Genomic DNA, 15,082 nt, shown 5'->3' with positions numbered 1-15,082 from the left:
CCTGAATATTGAATGCACTTAGTTGTTGAGTTCCCAAGCCTGGTCATCCTGGAGCCAGTCTCTGTGATCCCACTTACATCATTTCAGTTAATGACTGCCTGTGCAGTTAATTCATCCACCTTATTACAAATGCTCCTCAGATTGAGGTGCAGAGTTTTCAGGTTTTTTTTAGCATTTATTGCCCTCTTAGAATTATGATGTAATGTGACCCTTTTTGATTTTTGTCTTTGGTTTCTCTGCCTTCCACTTTTCCCCTATCTTTTGTTTCTGTCCCCACTTTACATCCCTCTGACTCCCTGCATCGGTTCCCATGCCACTGTCACATTAGTTTTAATGGGAAGAATTCCATTGTTTGCTGTGAGGGTCCAGGGAAATTGGAGGGACAGTGACAGTCACAGAGGGAAGGTCAAATCTGGTCTCATAGCAAAACCTGAGCATCCCCATTATTATAAATTTAAGTAGATGCATGATTGATTTAAGAGCAGGCCACATGATTTAATGGCAATGAATTGAGGTATGTGAGAGGCTCTTGCTTTTAGTTTCAGTGTGTACATTGTACAGGAAACAGCTCTGAAAATAAATTTGTTCCTCTTTTGGCTCTACTTATGCAAATCATGTTATTTTCTTTTCGATTAAAACCCACAGCCCCGAACATAGTTGGAAGATTACAACCATCTCGTCAAGTCAAAGTAATGTTCCGGTCAGAAATCAAAACTGATAAAGAGTCTGGGTGGGAGAAGTTGGAGGGAGTGTGGGGGTTTGATGGAACAGCCTCAACCTGCTTGAACTCAAAACATTGAAACAAAGACAAAGATGAAAGAAAATTGGAAGATCTGCTTGAGTACGTTCCACTGAAGCCATTGCCATTTTTAGCACTTTACAAAGAGACTGCAGGAGTAATTCGCTTCACTCCTTTTCAGCATTAACACAAAGAAATGTAAAGATTGGGAGTGCAGGCAGTGCTTTCTCCAATTGGCATGGATAATGGGCCAAAGGGCATTCAGTCATTACTCATGTGTACGTCAACTTAATTTACATGTCAGATCAGAGGAGTGAGTTTGGTAAGGTGGTGCGTGTGAATTAACGTCCAAACCTTTTCCAGCCTCTTTGGGATTGAAATGTTAACAATCAGGTTTGGCACCTTGGTCACCTAGCTCTGTGAGTTCACATCTCAGCTACAAGATTATATCAGTGACAAAGCTGGTGGCACAATAGCAGGTCCAGGCCATGAAAGCGGCTTTGTGTTTAGGAGAGGGAGTTTCCTATTTTTCATGCTAATCATTAATTGGATATATCTATTGGTCCTCAGACTGTCAGGCATGGTGGCGCAGTGGTTAGCATTGCTGCTTCACAGGTTTGATTCCAGACTTAAGTGACTGTCTGTGTGGGGTCTGCACTTTCTCCCCGTGTTTGCGCAGGTTTCCTCCGGGTGCTCTGGTTTCCTCCCACAATCGGAAAGACACACTGGTTAGGTGCATTGGCCATACTAAATTCTCCCTCAGTGTACCCGAACAGGCGCCAGAGTGTGGCGACTAGGGGATTTTCATAGCAACTTCTGCAGTGTTAATGTAAGCCTACTTGTGACCAATAAGTAAATTTTAAAGAGAGGAGGAAGTGATAATAATTGAACCTGGGCTCAATGCAGCCTCATTGGTTGCGGGGAGTCTGAGCCCAGCAGAAGTGTTCAATCTCCAACCCCTGGAGAGGTCAGATCTCCAACACCTGAGGGGCTGATTCTTGACCCTGGTCGGTCTTTATATATTGGCGTATTGGGAGCATCCGATTTGGGAAGATTTGCTCTAAGGCAAGAAGTTAATCTTGGGGGCGGAAAACTGCTACTCTTCCTAGCCCACGTGAAGTGTGGTAAAGTTACCTTCTTCCTGAATCTGCCTTTCATTATTTCAACTGTAAGATTTCCCATTGCTCAGGAAACTGTTAAACCTGGAAAGCAGGTTATCAATTTCACTACATTATATAATATTGGAGGTAAAATTCTTCCACCAAAAATACAAAAATGCCTGTAATACCCTGATATTGGCAATTCCTTAAATAAATTGTGGAATGCACACAATTGAAAGTTTTTGATTCAATTGTGTTGCTTTCACTAGCAGTTGGTGAGGGGCTGGTTAATTGTTCGCTCCTTGTCTCAATTCCACTAAACCAGGAATTTAGTGGGTTGGAGGCAGGTTGGGGTTGGGCTTTATTTTTTAAATTCAAAGCTCACATCTCTCCCATTGCACCTGTTTTTGGGTCGTAAAATCTAGCCCAACATTTCAGGTCAATGACCTCTCGATAGAACTGAAAGATGTTAGGCATTAAAACATCTTAAGCAGGTACAGAGCTGTGTAAAAGGATTGGTGTTGCAGTTAGAGGTGGGAGGCTACAGCAGGCAGATACCTCTTTCAGATCTGTTCCATGACATGTCACCTTCCATACCTGAGCTTCTGAGATACCTTTGTTTTCCTTAACCAAGGATTTCCTGCCACTGAGCTCAAAAGGGGTCTCAACTATGTCCATCTGTTTCCCCCACATCCATCCTCACACTTCTCCCTCCCAAAATTACAGTAGTGTTTCCCTAGTCCTCATGTTGCACCTTCAATGTATCATCTTTGGCATTTCTGCCAGTTCCAGCTTGATGAACTATAGCAGGCAGAGCACGAATATTTATAGTTAAATGTTTGTTATTTATAGCCAAATTTGAATTTTACAGCTGAGTTTGCTCTACTTTAGTCTCGTTTAATTTATGCGGTATTAGCTGATGGAATGTTAGAGTTAGTAATGGCAAGCCAAAGCCTTGTTTTATAAACAGCTTGCACATTCAGACCTGGTCTCAATAACAGCCAATCTGTCACTGGATTTGCCATGGAAATATTTTCATCTTTGTTTTCAAACCTCTCCAGGAGTTGGCCCCTCTCCATTGCTGTAATTTCTTCCAGTGCTGCAACACTCTGAGATCTCGATCCTCCACTAATTTTGGCTTCCTGGGCATCACTGGTTTTAATTGTTCTACCATTGGTGGCTACACTTCAGTTATCAAAGCTCTACAATTTAGTTTCCTTCTCTACACCTCTCTACCTTGCTTTCCTCTTTTAAAACTCTTTAAGACTTACCTCTTTGGACGAGCTTTTGGTCAACCAACTAGTGCCTCTTTATGTGGCTCAATGCATATATATCTAATACTTCAATGAAACACCTTGGAGCGTTTGACTGAATTTTGGACACTATCTAAATACAGTTGATGTTACTGTTTGATAGACAAAGCTTTGGTGAAGCATACCATCTTGTTGATTCAGATATACAGTTGGGTAGCATGTTATTCATGGAAAGAGTAATATCATGCTACTGCAAGCCTGCTGAAAACAAGTCCTTGTTTTGATCACAATTCTCTCTTGGCGTACTGCAATTATAATGTGCTTTGAGCATTCTTAAACCACACAGGATATTCCCCTGACACTAACGAAGACTCAGACAGATTGGAGAAAATGTCAGATTTAACAGCAATGGAAAAACTACACATTTTAAAGAGGCAGTCAACAAAACAGTAATCTGCACACAGGTAGACATTGGTAAGCAAAAGTTATAGAATTCCAGAAAATAGAAGGAGGCCATTCATCGTGTGCTGATTGTCCCTTTAATGACAACACAGCAGAGTAAGGGTCAGTTGGCCTAGGTGACCAATCAGAACTCAGAGTGGGGAATCACCTCAGGAGAAGGAGTTCTCCTGCGCTTAGGTATTTCAAAGCTAGCTACATATATGCCTCTACTCTTGAAGATCACTAAATAAATCCCCTTTTGTTCAGCAATTAAGTCTCTGAAAATGGATCATTACACATCCCATTGTATCTGTGCCAACTTTTTGAAGAACTATTCAATTACTTCCGCTGCCCTACTCTTTCTCTCTGGCCTTATTCTGATACTTATTCAGTTTGTAAACCCTGGGGCAGGATTTTCCATGCCCCCATGGCGTGTTTTGCTGTGGCAGAGGATCTTTTGATCCTGCTGCTATCAAGAGGTTTCTCATTTATGCACTCCCCGCTGCTGAGAAACCCATGGAGGGGGGTTCGCCTCAACAGGACTGGAAAATAATGCTGGCAAGAAAGTCAGAAAATTCCAACTCATGTTGAATCCCTATGTTCACACCACTAAATATAGTGCCCTTAGCTTAGTGGTAAAATCAGAGATCTGGTATACAGTGAGTGTAAAATCCTGTTGGTGAGTGATGTAGTCTTAGTAGTGTAACCTTGGAGAACCAGGTTCCCAGAAACCAAGCTGAAAAGGCACCACCCATGAAGATGCAGCAACCTATTTACCTCCTCATTCTAGGATGGGACTAGGACAGTAGTGATGCTGAAAATCAAAAAGCAGCACTTATGTTACCATTCCTGCTGCTGCTCCAGTGCCACCATTTTGCTGGGATCAAGCTGTCTAGAAGGCATCCAAAAGCAGGTGGAAATATTTGAATTGTGATCCTATGACATAATAAAATCCTAATGATTTTTTTGGATAAACGAGCAAGAGGAATGTGAAATCTGAATCCACTTAATAGCAATGGGTGGAACAGGCCATAAACCCCATTTCTAGCATTATTGTAAAGGCCACTCACCTGCAGGTGCTCAGACTTCGTAATCTGTTTGCAAAGAGGTGCATGATTTATACAGGCAATTTTTATATAGAAATTGCTCCACTTCAGCCTGTTTATAATTTCACAATTTATAATTTTAAAAAACCCCAGGGAAATTCTTGCAGCTGCAAAATCTGGGAATTACCTTGGCCATTTTATTTTGTGCAAGAGGTGGTGCAGGAGGAGAAGAAACAACAGCAACATTAGGAAAGCTGTAAGTGAACGGGCAGCACGGTGACACAGTGGTTAGCACTGCTGCTCACAGCGCCAGGGACCTGGGCTCGACTCCCAGCTCAGGTGACTGTCTTGTGGAGTTTGCACATTTTCCTCGTGTCTGCATGAGTTTCCTCCCACAGTCCAAAGATGTGCAGGTTAGATGGATTGGCCATGCTAAATTCCCCTTAGTGTCAGAGGAACTAGCTAGAGTAAATGCATGGGGTTATGGGGATAGGGCCTGGATGGTCTTAGGGTTGGTGCAGGCTCGATGGGCCGAATGGCCTCCTTTAGCATTGTAAGATTCAATGATTCTATGAATCCTGTTTCACCTATATGTAATCTCACAGCATCATATGTCAGACAATTTTACAGTGTTACCTTTTATTGCCTGTGATTGTTTATATTTTGTATTTTACTGTTTGTATTTCTTACTCTTGGGCGGTCGGGTCAATTTTATATAACCCAGCAGCAAAACATTTTGTAATTAAAGAAGGGAAGAAAGGTTAGTTTATTTATGTGTGTTCCTCTTCTGGAGATTAGTAACAAAATCAATGGCCCAGATTGTTGCTCATGGTTTAGGTGTGTAGAGATGTGTGAATTCCTGGTGGAATTGAAATTGGCTCATCTCTTCTGCACAAATTCAGAGTCTGCTGGTCATGGAGATGGGCTGGGTGGAAGGATTGCCTCTGTGCTCAGGTATTTTGTTGAATTAAATTTTTTAAAAATGATTGAATCAAAGAAAACAATCCTCACCCTCACATATTCTCCAAACACTCTCACAACCCTCACCTCCGCATGCCTCATCCATGCTAACCAATGCCATTTCATATCCCTACCCATCCTCCATGGTCCTTCACACTCACTACGTTAATCCATGCCCTTTTCACCCACCCCACTCCCCATCGTTCATTCTACCCTCATGCCATCGTATGCCCCCACTCATCCTCATTGGCCTTTATAGCTCCTATGTCAGTTTAGTGCCAACTCATGCCTCCCATGATTCCCCCCAACCTTTGCCCTTATCACCCACCACCGCCTCATACCTCCCAGGTCAACCTATCCACTATCCACCATTGACAAACCTTAGGAACCATGCTGAAGTAACATAAAGTTAGGTATCTACTGATGACACCACAACTTAAAAGGAAATCCTCTAACTGATAAACAAACCATTCAATACATTGAAATTAATCTCTTACGAAAACAAACATTTCTATTCTATAACCACTTGGAACTACTAATCAAATCGGTCACTTAACAGGAACCCCTCTGTGATAATATTAGGTTGTAAAATAGGTCATGCAGCATAAATCCTATAATGATAACCCTCAGATTATGTCAATAGACAGGGTGATATATCACATACTGATTTTGTTAAAAACACCAGACTTCATTAAAATTTAAGACCCAGTGGAGTTTAATCCCCTGACTGCTTTGACAATTCTGATGTCCATTGACAGTTCTTTGAAAGTTTTGTCAGTTCTAATTAGTTTATTCACTTTTTTTAACAATCATATCCACTTTTAACAAATCCAAGGGGGCCTTATCCACCCCAAAAAGTGCTCTATCTCTCCCAAAAGTGCCCAGAGACCAGATCCAAATGGTACCTTACTTCTGCAAAGGGCTGTCTGAATGAATCCACAAAGTTCAGACAAACTTTTACCTGGTCTAATCTGTACAAGCAGAGTTCCACATTTCTGACCTATCAAACCCCACTTCAATAATGGCAGCTGATGATTTAAATGACCAGCTGCCTCTGTAAGCATAGAAATATAGACGTAGAAAATAGAAGCAGGAGTTGGCTATTCGGCCCCATGAACCTGTTCTGCCATTCATTATGATCATGGCTGATCCCACCTTCTGTCCATTTCCTTTGATCCCTTTGCCCCAAGAGCTATACCTTCTTGAAAACATACAATGTTTTGGCCTCAACTGCTTTCTGTGGCAATGAATTCAACAGGCTTACCACTGTCTGGGTGAAGAAATTTTGCATCATCTCAGTCCTAAAAAAATTACCCTGTACCATTAGATTATGACCCCTGTCTGTGGAAACTCCATCATTGGGAAAATCCTTCCTACATCTACTCTGCCTAGTCCTGTTAGAATTTTATAGGTTCCTATGAGATCCAACCTCAAATATAATCCTAACCGAATCAATCTCTCCTCGTACATCAATTCTGCCATACCAGAAACCAGTCAGGTAAACTTTTTTTGCCCTCCCTTTATAGCAAGAACATCTTCCCTCAGATAAGGAGGCCAAAACTGCACACAATATTTCAGATATGACTTCACCAAGGCCCTATATAATTGCAGCAAGATATCCCTACTCCTGTTCTTGAATCCTCAAAGTCAACATACCCATTGCCTTCTTTTATTTATTGCCTTCTGCACCTGCATGCTTATCTTCGGTGACTGGTGTATAAGCACATCCAGGTCTCATTGCTCATTCTCTCCTAATTTATGGCCATTCAGATAGTATTCTTCCTTTCTATTTTTGTTACCAAAGTGGATAACTTCATATTTATCCACATTATACTGCATCTGCCATGCACTTGCCCACTCAGTCAAATCGTCCAAATCACAGTCAAGGACCTTTGCATCGTCCTCGCAGCTCACTCTCCCACCCAGCATTGTGTCATCTGCAACTTTAGAAATATCACATTTAATTCCCTCATCTAAATACTTATTATATCTGGTGAATAGCTGGGATCCCAACACTGATCCGTGCAGTACCCCACTAGTCACTGCCAGCCATTAAGAAAAAGATCTGTTTATTCTTGCACTTTTTTTTCCTGCCTGCCAACCAGTTTTCTATCCATCTCAATGCACTACCTCCAATTTCACAGTAGTGGGATGGGCAAACACAGTAGACTTCGGTGGTTCCAGAAGATCCTGCTGGCAGCCAAGGGTGATCTGTTTATGCTGTGGGAACACCTGCCATGAGGGGGCTGGAAGTTTCCAGATTTTACTTAATCTATGAAATTTTATTGGACCTCTTTTGATTCTGCAAGTAGTGGGGTGTCATCAATATACTACAAATTTATTATGTTCTTACCTGCAATTTTTACTCATGGAAGTACATCTAATTCTTTGATTATTTGTTTAATGTGCAGAATGAATAATCTTGGTCATAGTACACAGCCTTATCTTACTCCTCTCTTCAATTAAGACATGTCTGATTGTCCATCTCCTAGCCTGATGCACACTATATATAGGATAGATGTCAGAGGTAGGTTCTTTACTCAGAGAGCAGTAAGGGCGTGGAATGCCCTGCTTGCAACAATAGTGGACTTGCCAACTTTAAGGACATTTAAATGGTCATTGGATAAGCATATGCTTGATATTGGAATAGTTTGGTTAGGTGGGCTTTAGATTGGTTTCACAGGTCAGCACAACATCGAGGGCCAAAGGACCCGTGCTGTGCTGTAATGTTTTATGTTCTATTTGTTCTATATTGGCTGTGGATAAATCTTAGGGCTGGAATTCTGTGGCTGTTCACACCCCACCACTGCTGCATGTGAGGACAGAGAATTTGGCACTCAGCCAGTTTCTGTTCATTGTAGCAAGACCAGAGAATCCACCCAATATCTTCAATGTCACGTTTCAACAGTGTGTTTATTAGCTTTTGATGATAAACACAGCTGAATGCCTTTTCATACTCTGAAGTACATATATAAATTAAAGTTTATTTATTAGTCACAAGTAGGCTTACGTTCACACTGCATTGAAGTTGCTGTGAAAATCCCCTAGTTGTCACACTCCGGCGGCGCCTGTTTGGGTATCCTGAAGGAGAATTTGGCATGATCAATGCACCTAACCAGCACCCAGAGGAAACCCACGCAGACACAAGGGAGAATGTACAAACTCCACGCTGACAACGACCCAAGTTGGGAAGTGAACCTGGGAAGTGAAGCTTTGTGAGGCAGCAGTGCTAACCACTGTGCCACCTTGCCACCCATATATATCAATACATATTATCCATGTGTTCTTGTTTCTTTCTAGATCTAAATTGAGGATCATCCTTACTTCAAATATTCTCTCTCCTGTTCCTACTCCAGATCTAAATCCAAACTGTGTTTCACTAATTTCTGCTTCAAATTATTATTTCTTTCTATTATAACATTCAAGATCAGTTCAATGACATGGTTCATTAAGCTTATAGTTCTGAATTGATTGCACTTCATTGCTTCAGGTTCCTTAGGTAACTTAATAAAAACTGAGTGTCTCAAGTTGCTGAGAATGTATCCTTTGATACATATTTGATCATGAATTCTGTTATCACTTCTAATTCTGTTTCTCTGAGAGCTTTTAGATGTTATGTTGTTATTGCATCTATGCCTAGAGCATTTCCTGCACTCAGTAATTTCAAAAGCATTCTTTACTTCTGATATTATAATGTGTGGTCTTTCATTTGCTTCTATATCTTGAGGACTTCCTAGATTTGGACCATCATGCAATTCACTTATATATTCTCTCCATTTTTTGGCTTTTGCATCCCTTTCAAATTTTACCATCTTTTTTCTTTTATGTATCCACTATCTGTCATTTTCCCTTTCTTTCTATCTATTAAAAGTTTCACCTTCTGGAGCATATTGTGATTTCTTACTTCAAATTTATACTCCTGGACTATTCAGAGAATTAGATGTACTCCATTTTGTGATTCCTTTCCAGCCCCATTACTTCTTCACACACCTCATTATGCCATTCCTCCTCAGTCTGCCTACATGCATTCTTTATTTCCTTTTCAACTGTATCATACTCAGGAATATTTCTCTTCTTTCCCCTTTCTAGCATCTTTGTGAACATTCCATCTGTATCTACACCCAGTCTCCTTTTCTTTTCCATTTTGGTAAATTTTCCATCATGCTATGTTGTATGTTCTCCTTTGTATCTTTCCATTTGTATTCTGCATCTGAATCTGAAACCTCCTTGTTTATTTCTTCAGTCTTGAAACATTCATACTTTTTTTTCTTTAAGTGAGAAAGCCTCTCTGACATGCTCATCCTTCAACTTGTCTTGGTCTAAATATTTGCATTTCTTTCTTGATATTTTCCTTTGCTTTTGCCGCAAGGAAACAATGATCTGAATTTATATTTGTGCTGCATACTATGAATATTCTTTATGCTGCTTCTAAAATGTTCTTTCATTATTACATAATCTATCTGACTTCCACACACATTGCCTGGATTCTTCTCGTTTACAGTCTTTTTGGTTGCTTCAAAAAGGCATTTGCCACCATCAGGTCATTTTCTTCACAAAATCATAGCACTCTCTTTCCTCTTTTGTTTTGCAATCCAAGGCCATATTGACTGATATGTGTTCCTGATGTTCCTTCACCAACTTTAGAGATTAATTCACCCATTACAATTACCACATCAGTTCATTTAACTTGATAATAATGCTTCAGGAGGTCACCATAAAAACTTCAATTTCCTGCTCAATGTGATCTTGTGCCGAGGCATAAACTTGTATGACAAACAGATAAAAAAGCTTTCCTTTGACCTTAATCTGAGATTGGCCAGTAACCTTGAACATTGCTTGCATCTTTATTTCATTAAGATTCCTGCTCCGTTCTGAGACTTCTTTTTATTTCTTGAGTAATAAAGCGCATGATTCTTCTTTTTCATGGAACTGTAGAACCCCTACAATGCAGAAGGAGGCCATTCAGCCCATTGGGTCTGCTCTGACTCTCCGAAAGAGCATCTGACTCAGGGCTATCCTGATTGAGCCTGCCCCACGAGCAACTTAGGGTTTAAAAGATTAGGGCACCCTGAACATTCCACCACCCTGTTGAATCATTGATGGGGGTGGGGACAATCGCTATGGGAAATCCCGCTGGAATTTTCACTTCCGCCATTATTCCCATCCCACCAAAAATCCCCCCACTCCCATCGTTTTAGCAGGAGTAAAGGTAGCCACCATATCATATGGCCTTGTAACAAATGTTAAATTATCTTCCTAAGAAGCTATTGTGGTAATCTGTTAACTTGGTTGGATTCTTTGTCTAGAGGGCAAAGTGGAGGTGGAGATGGCCTCAGAAAATGAAGATGAGGAAGTGCACAAAGCCCAGGGAATGCTAGGCTGTCCCTGCTTCTGACTGCAGTGGGGATGTGTCAGTGACATATTCTCCAGAAAATGACCCCGAGGTGTGTGTCGCTGCACTGATGGGGGGTATGGGTGGGCACTGTGATGGTTCTTCCTGAGCCTCTTCATTCTCAGATGTGATTCGGGGGCTTGGAGAACTGGCTAGCTGGCTTGTATGTGAAAAATGCAAGAGGGCTGTTTTAGTGGATGTGCTGAAGTAAATTCAGAGCACATGGTACTCAGTATGAATTGCAGGATTGGGTGAAGTGATGGAGCTGAGATACGGGGTTAAAGGAACAGAGTCCAAACGTTGTATCACCACAGGAGCGATCCTTTCCTCAGCAGTAAACTCTGCAGCAACTGCCATGAACCTGGAAACCCAAATTCAATATTGTAATTAACAACCGCTCACCAGAGGGCTTTACGCACACACATCGAAACATGTCTGAACTAGCTTCCAGTTGTACTTCTGTCAATTTGCAAAGCTCTCCCAAATCCAAACAGTCCTCTCAGTTAACATTCCCCTCAAGATATCCATCCTAATGTCCTGCTAATTGGTATCAATGTTCAGCAGCACACTGAGAACGGTTAATGCAGGTTTTGATCATCTCATTTACATTTATCAAATTCCCAATGCAGGTTAAGCTTGTGACTAATAAAAATAAACATTTAACCTCAGTTTGTTACTGATTTCCATTGAGAAATTCCTGGGTTTCTTTTGAACAACTGAATCCATGAAAACGGATTTTCTCCTAATTTGGTGAAAACCTCATTTCCCATTGTTCTCTTCACAAAAATTCAACATGGAAATACATACAACCTAGACCCATGGGGTGGAAAGTTCCAATTTTCTGCAGTGTTGTAGCAGGTGGGAAAAGCACCATTATCTGGTGGCTTTCACCACCATATTGTTCACAACTTAGTACAAAAATTGCAAAGGTGGGTCCCACAATGCTCTGCCAGCTATTCAGATTGTTTAAAGATTGGGATCCCATTTTTAAAGGCCACCCTGGTCCATAAACGTAAAAGTAGGACAGCCCACCATGCACCCAAACCACCCCCCCCATCCCCTGGCATTCCTGTATACCAGTCCCTGGCACTGCAGTACCAGAGCAGTGCCAGGCCACTGCCCAGACATGACCCCCTCCCACACCCCCTCCCCTCCCACCCTCCCCAGCACCGGATTTCTGGCGGTATCAGATCCACGGCGGATATCAGTGGGGATGTGCAAAGACAATTTAAATAGTAATTTGCATATAATTTAAATGTAATTAGCGGGATCAGGACTGAAGTACCTGGGCCCACTAGCATCTCCCCCACCCCTGCCAAAATGGTTCACTCCAGTAGGAGTCAGAGTAGTTTCCCACCTTCAGGGAGCTAATGGCCCAACTCCACTGGAGGGAAGGGGGAGCAATCAGGGCCTCCACGAGGATTGGCGGCAAGGGGGTTGTGCCTCCTGGGCATTGGCACCCTGGCAGTGCCAGCTTGGGCCCCTGGCACTGCCCAAGAGGCAAAATACTGATGCCCAGGTGGCACCTTGGGAGTGCCCTTTGGTCATAGGGCATTGCCAAGAGGATGATCATTGGGTGGGAGGGCTCCCACTGGCACTCTGCATAGGGATCATTGGGGTAAGGAAGGGGGGGCAGCACAGCCCTGATCTTTCAGGCTTCACTCTGCCCATCCTAATTATGTCCTGGAGTGTTCCTTTCCCACTCTATTTCCCACATAGGACATATGTTCTATGTTCTATTGGGACAGGCTGGGGGAGGGAGGGTCAGTTGGAGAGGGGAGCGGTCAGCACTGGAAATCGGGGCTGGCCAGGAGGAAGGGTGTTGTCAGGGCTGGCCTGGGAATGGTTAGGGAGCCAGCGATCGAGCTGTGGGGGAGAAGGTGCAGAGAGTCACCGTTGTGAGGGCTGCAGTAGACCGTCTGTGCGGGGCCATTCTTCAATCTACATGCGCTGATCTTGGCTCTGACAGGCCATCGCCACATGTGCAGTGGCCCACTCAGCTTAATGATATTCATGCTGTTGGCTTCTGCAGTGCACAAGTATGGGAGATTCTTCTCTGAACTCCCACTGAAAAAAATGGGAATTACTCCAATTTTCATGCAAATTTGACAATTTTTGGGGGAGAATTCGACCCCAGTTGTTATTCACATTGACATGTCCTCACATCTGGAAAGTCACAACTGGGGATTGATGGGTATAGCCCCTCATAGCCACTAGAGTGGGAATGGAACACTCCAGGACATAATTAGGATGGGCAGAATGAAGCCTGAAAGATCAGGGCTGTGCTCAGGGTTGGGGAGGCTAAAGGACTCTTGCGGACACTGGAGGGAAGCATTCTTGTCTTACTTGCTCACAAAGAGCTTAAAAGCCAGCAAAGTTATCAGATTTAATTTGACTTGATTCAATTTATTATTCATCGACATGAATAGCACCATCACACATTAGAACACCACCCACCAGGTATACAGTGCATACTAATGGGACCTGGCCAACGTTGCCTACATCATACATTGCAGGAAAGCATGTCCCGAGGCATGGTACATCGGCGAGACCATGCAGAAATTACGACAACGGGTGAGCGGACACTATTCAACAAGCGCCAGGCAGGATTGTTCCTTTCCTGTTGGGGAACACTTCAGCAGTCAAGGGCATTCAGCCTCCAATCTTCGGGGAAGCATTCTCCAAGGCAGCCTTCAAGATATGCGATGACGCAGAATCGCCAAGCAGAAACTGATAGCCAAGTTCCGCATGCATGAATGTGGCTTCAACGGATCTTGGGTTCATGTCACACTATCTGTAATCCCCACCATTTGGCCTGGGCTTGCAAAATCCTACTAACTGTCCTGGCTTGAGACAATTCATACTTCTTTGACCTGTTATTATCTTTCTATCTATACCTGCAAAGACCTGATTACCTGAAAAGACCCATATTCCCATCATTGTCTTGCAATTGTACCTTTGCCGACATATGCTGTGTTTGTGAAACCTACCTGTCCACTCACCTGATGAAGGAGCAGCGTTCTGAAAGCCTGTGATTCCAAATAAACCTGTTGGATTTTGACCTAGTGTTGTGAGACTTCTCACTGTGCCCAGCCCAACGCCGGCATCTCCACGTCATGATTTATTTTTGTCATGTACCGATGTGCAGTGAAAAGTTTTGTTTCTTGTGCTATACAGACAAAGCATACCGTTCATAGAGAAGGAAAGGGGAGGGTGCAGAATGTAGAACTGGACATCTCTGTGCAGTGGGCTGTTCTGCTCTGCTTCTGCTGCTAGTGCAGCACTCCTCCTGTGGTGAGGTTAAAAATAAATTCCATTGCTGAATACGTCGTCAGGTTGCAACTTCTGCATTTTAAATAGGCTTCTTTGTACTTTTAATGGGCCATGCCCAGTGCCTGAATCACTACCGGAAATATCAAGGCAGCTAGGAATGGGACCAGTTTGCTGATCCTAATATTTTAAAACCCTTTCCCTCTCCCATCCGTCAGTGGGTTAAAATTGAAGCCCTTGTTTACATGCATCCCCAGTGAATTATGGTGACAGAGAACAACTCTACAGAAATTCCCAACTGTGGTCTTCTGTATCCAGTCTGGCCCTCCATTTTTGATCTTCTTATTGCCTTCTGCATTCTAAGCTATTTGATTTGCATTGGTCCAATAATTTCTCATTGTTATGAAGGTTAGATTTGAACTTTAGGAAAATTCCAGTTGGCAGGCTCAACCCATCATTGAGGCTGAAAAGAGGAGGCACAATGAAAGTAACATTAATCATACAAACTTACTGTTATGTAGAAATGCCTTTTCCTATGACACTTAAAAATGGAGAACCAATGTAATGTACTTTGTATGCATGAATGACCTAGAAGGAAATATCGTTTTTCCCTTGTAATCTTTTACAGATCTGATTATGCTTTACACATCTATCTTTAGGAAGCAATACACAACATTTGACACATTTTATCTTTGCCCTTCCTTTGTCAAGAGCCTGAAATTTTAAATTAAAATTGTGCTAATAGAATTGATTGAAATCAGCTTTTGGAAGAATCACACTAACCGCGCACTGAGTTATTTAGGAATGCCGTGAGATAAAGTTATCTTTAAAGGGCTGATATTGATTGATAGCATTTTCAAATAATGCTTTTCAGAACATTT

At 42.3% G+C, this 15,082-nt stretch overlaps 1 protein-coding gene across 2 annotated transcripts in view; it reads left to right on the top strand.

Annotated features, from left to right (window-relative positions):
• LOC145355351 (uncharacterized) overlaps window positions 1-14,496 on the top strand; it is a 63,474-nt gene extending 48,978 nt beyond the window's left edge. The window contains exon 4 of one of the 2 annotated variants that reach the window (XM_080207333.1): window positions 13,448-14,496. In XM_080207333.1, the coding sequence (XP_080063459.1) occupies window positions 13,448-13,687 (240 nt within the window). In that variant the 3' untranslated portion in view covers window positions 13,688-14,496. Of the gene's footprint in view, window positions 1-645; window positions 5,581-13,447 lie in introns of those variants that run through there. The other variant, XM_080207342.1, reaches the window with a different exon arrangement.
• The last annotated feature ends 586 nt before the right edge of the window (window positions 14,497-15,082 follow it).

This window comes from Carcharhinus amblyrhynchos, chromosome 2, assembly GCF_965287045.1.
Source record: "Carcharhinus amblyrhynchos chromosome 2, sCarAmb.v2.hapA, whole genome shotgun sequence".
In the NCBI taxonomy this organism is placed as follows: domain Eukaryota; kingdom Metazoa; phylum Chordata; class Chondrichthyes; order Carcharhiniformes; family Carcharhinidae; genus Carcharhinus; species Carcharhinus amblyrhynchos.
Note: the sequence above shows the minus strand (reverse complement) of the source record. Positions and strands in the feature narration are given on the sequence as shown.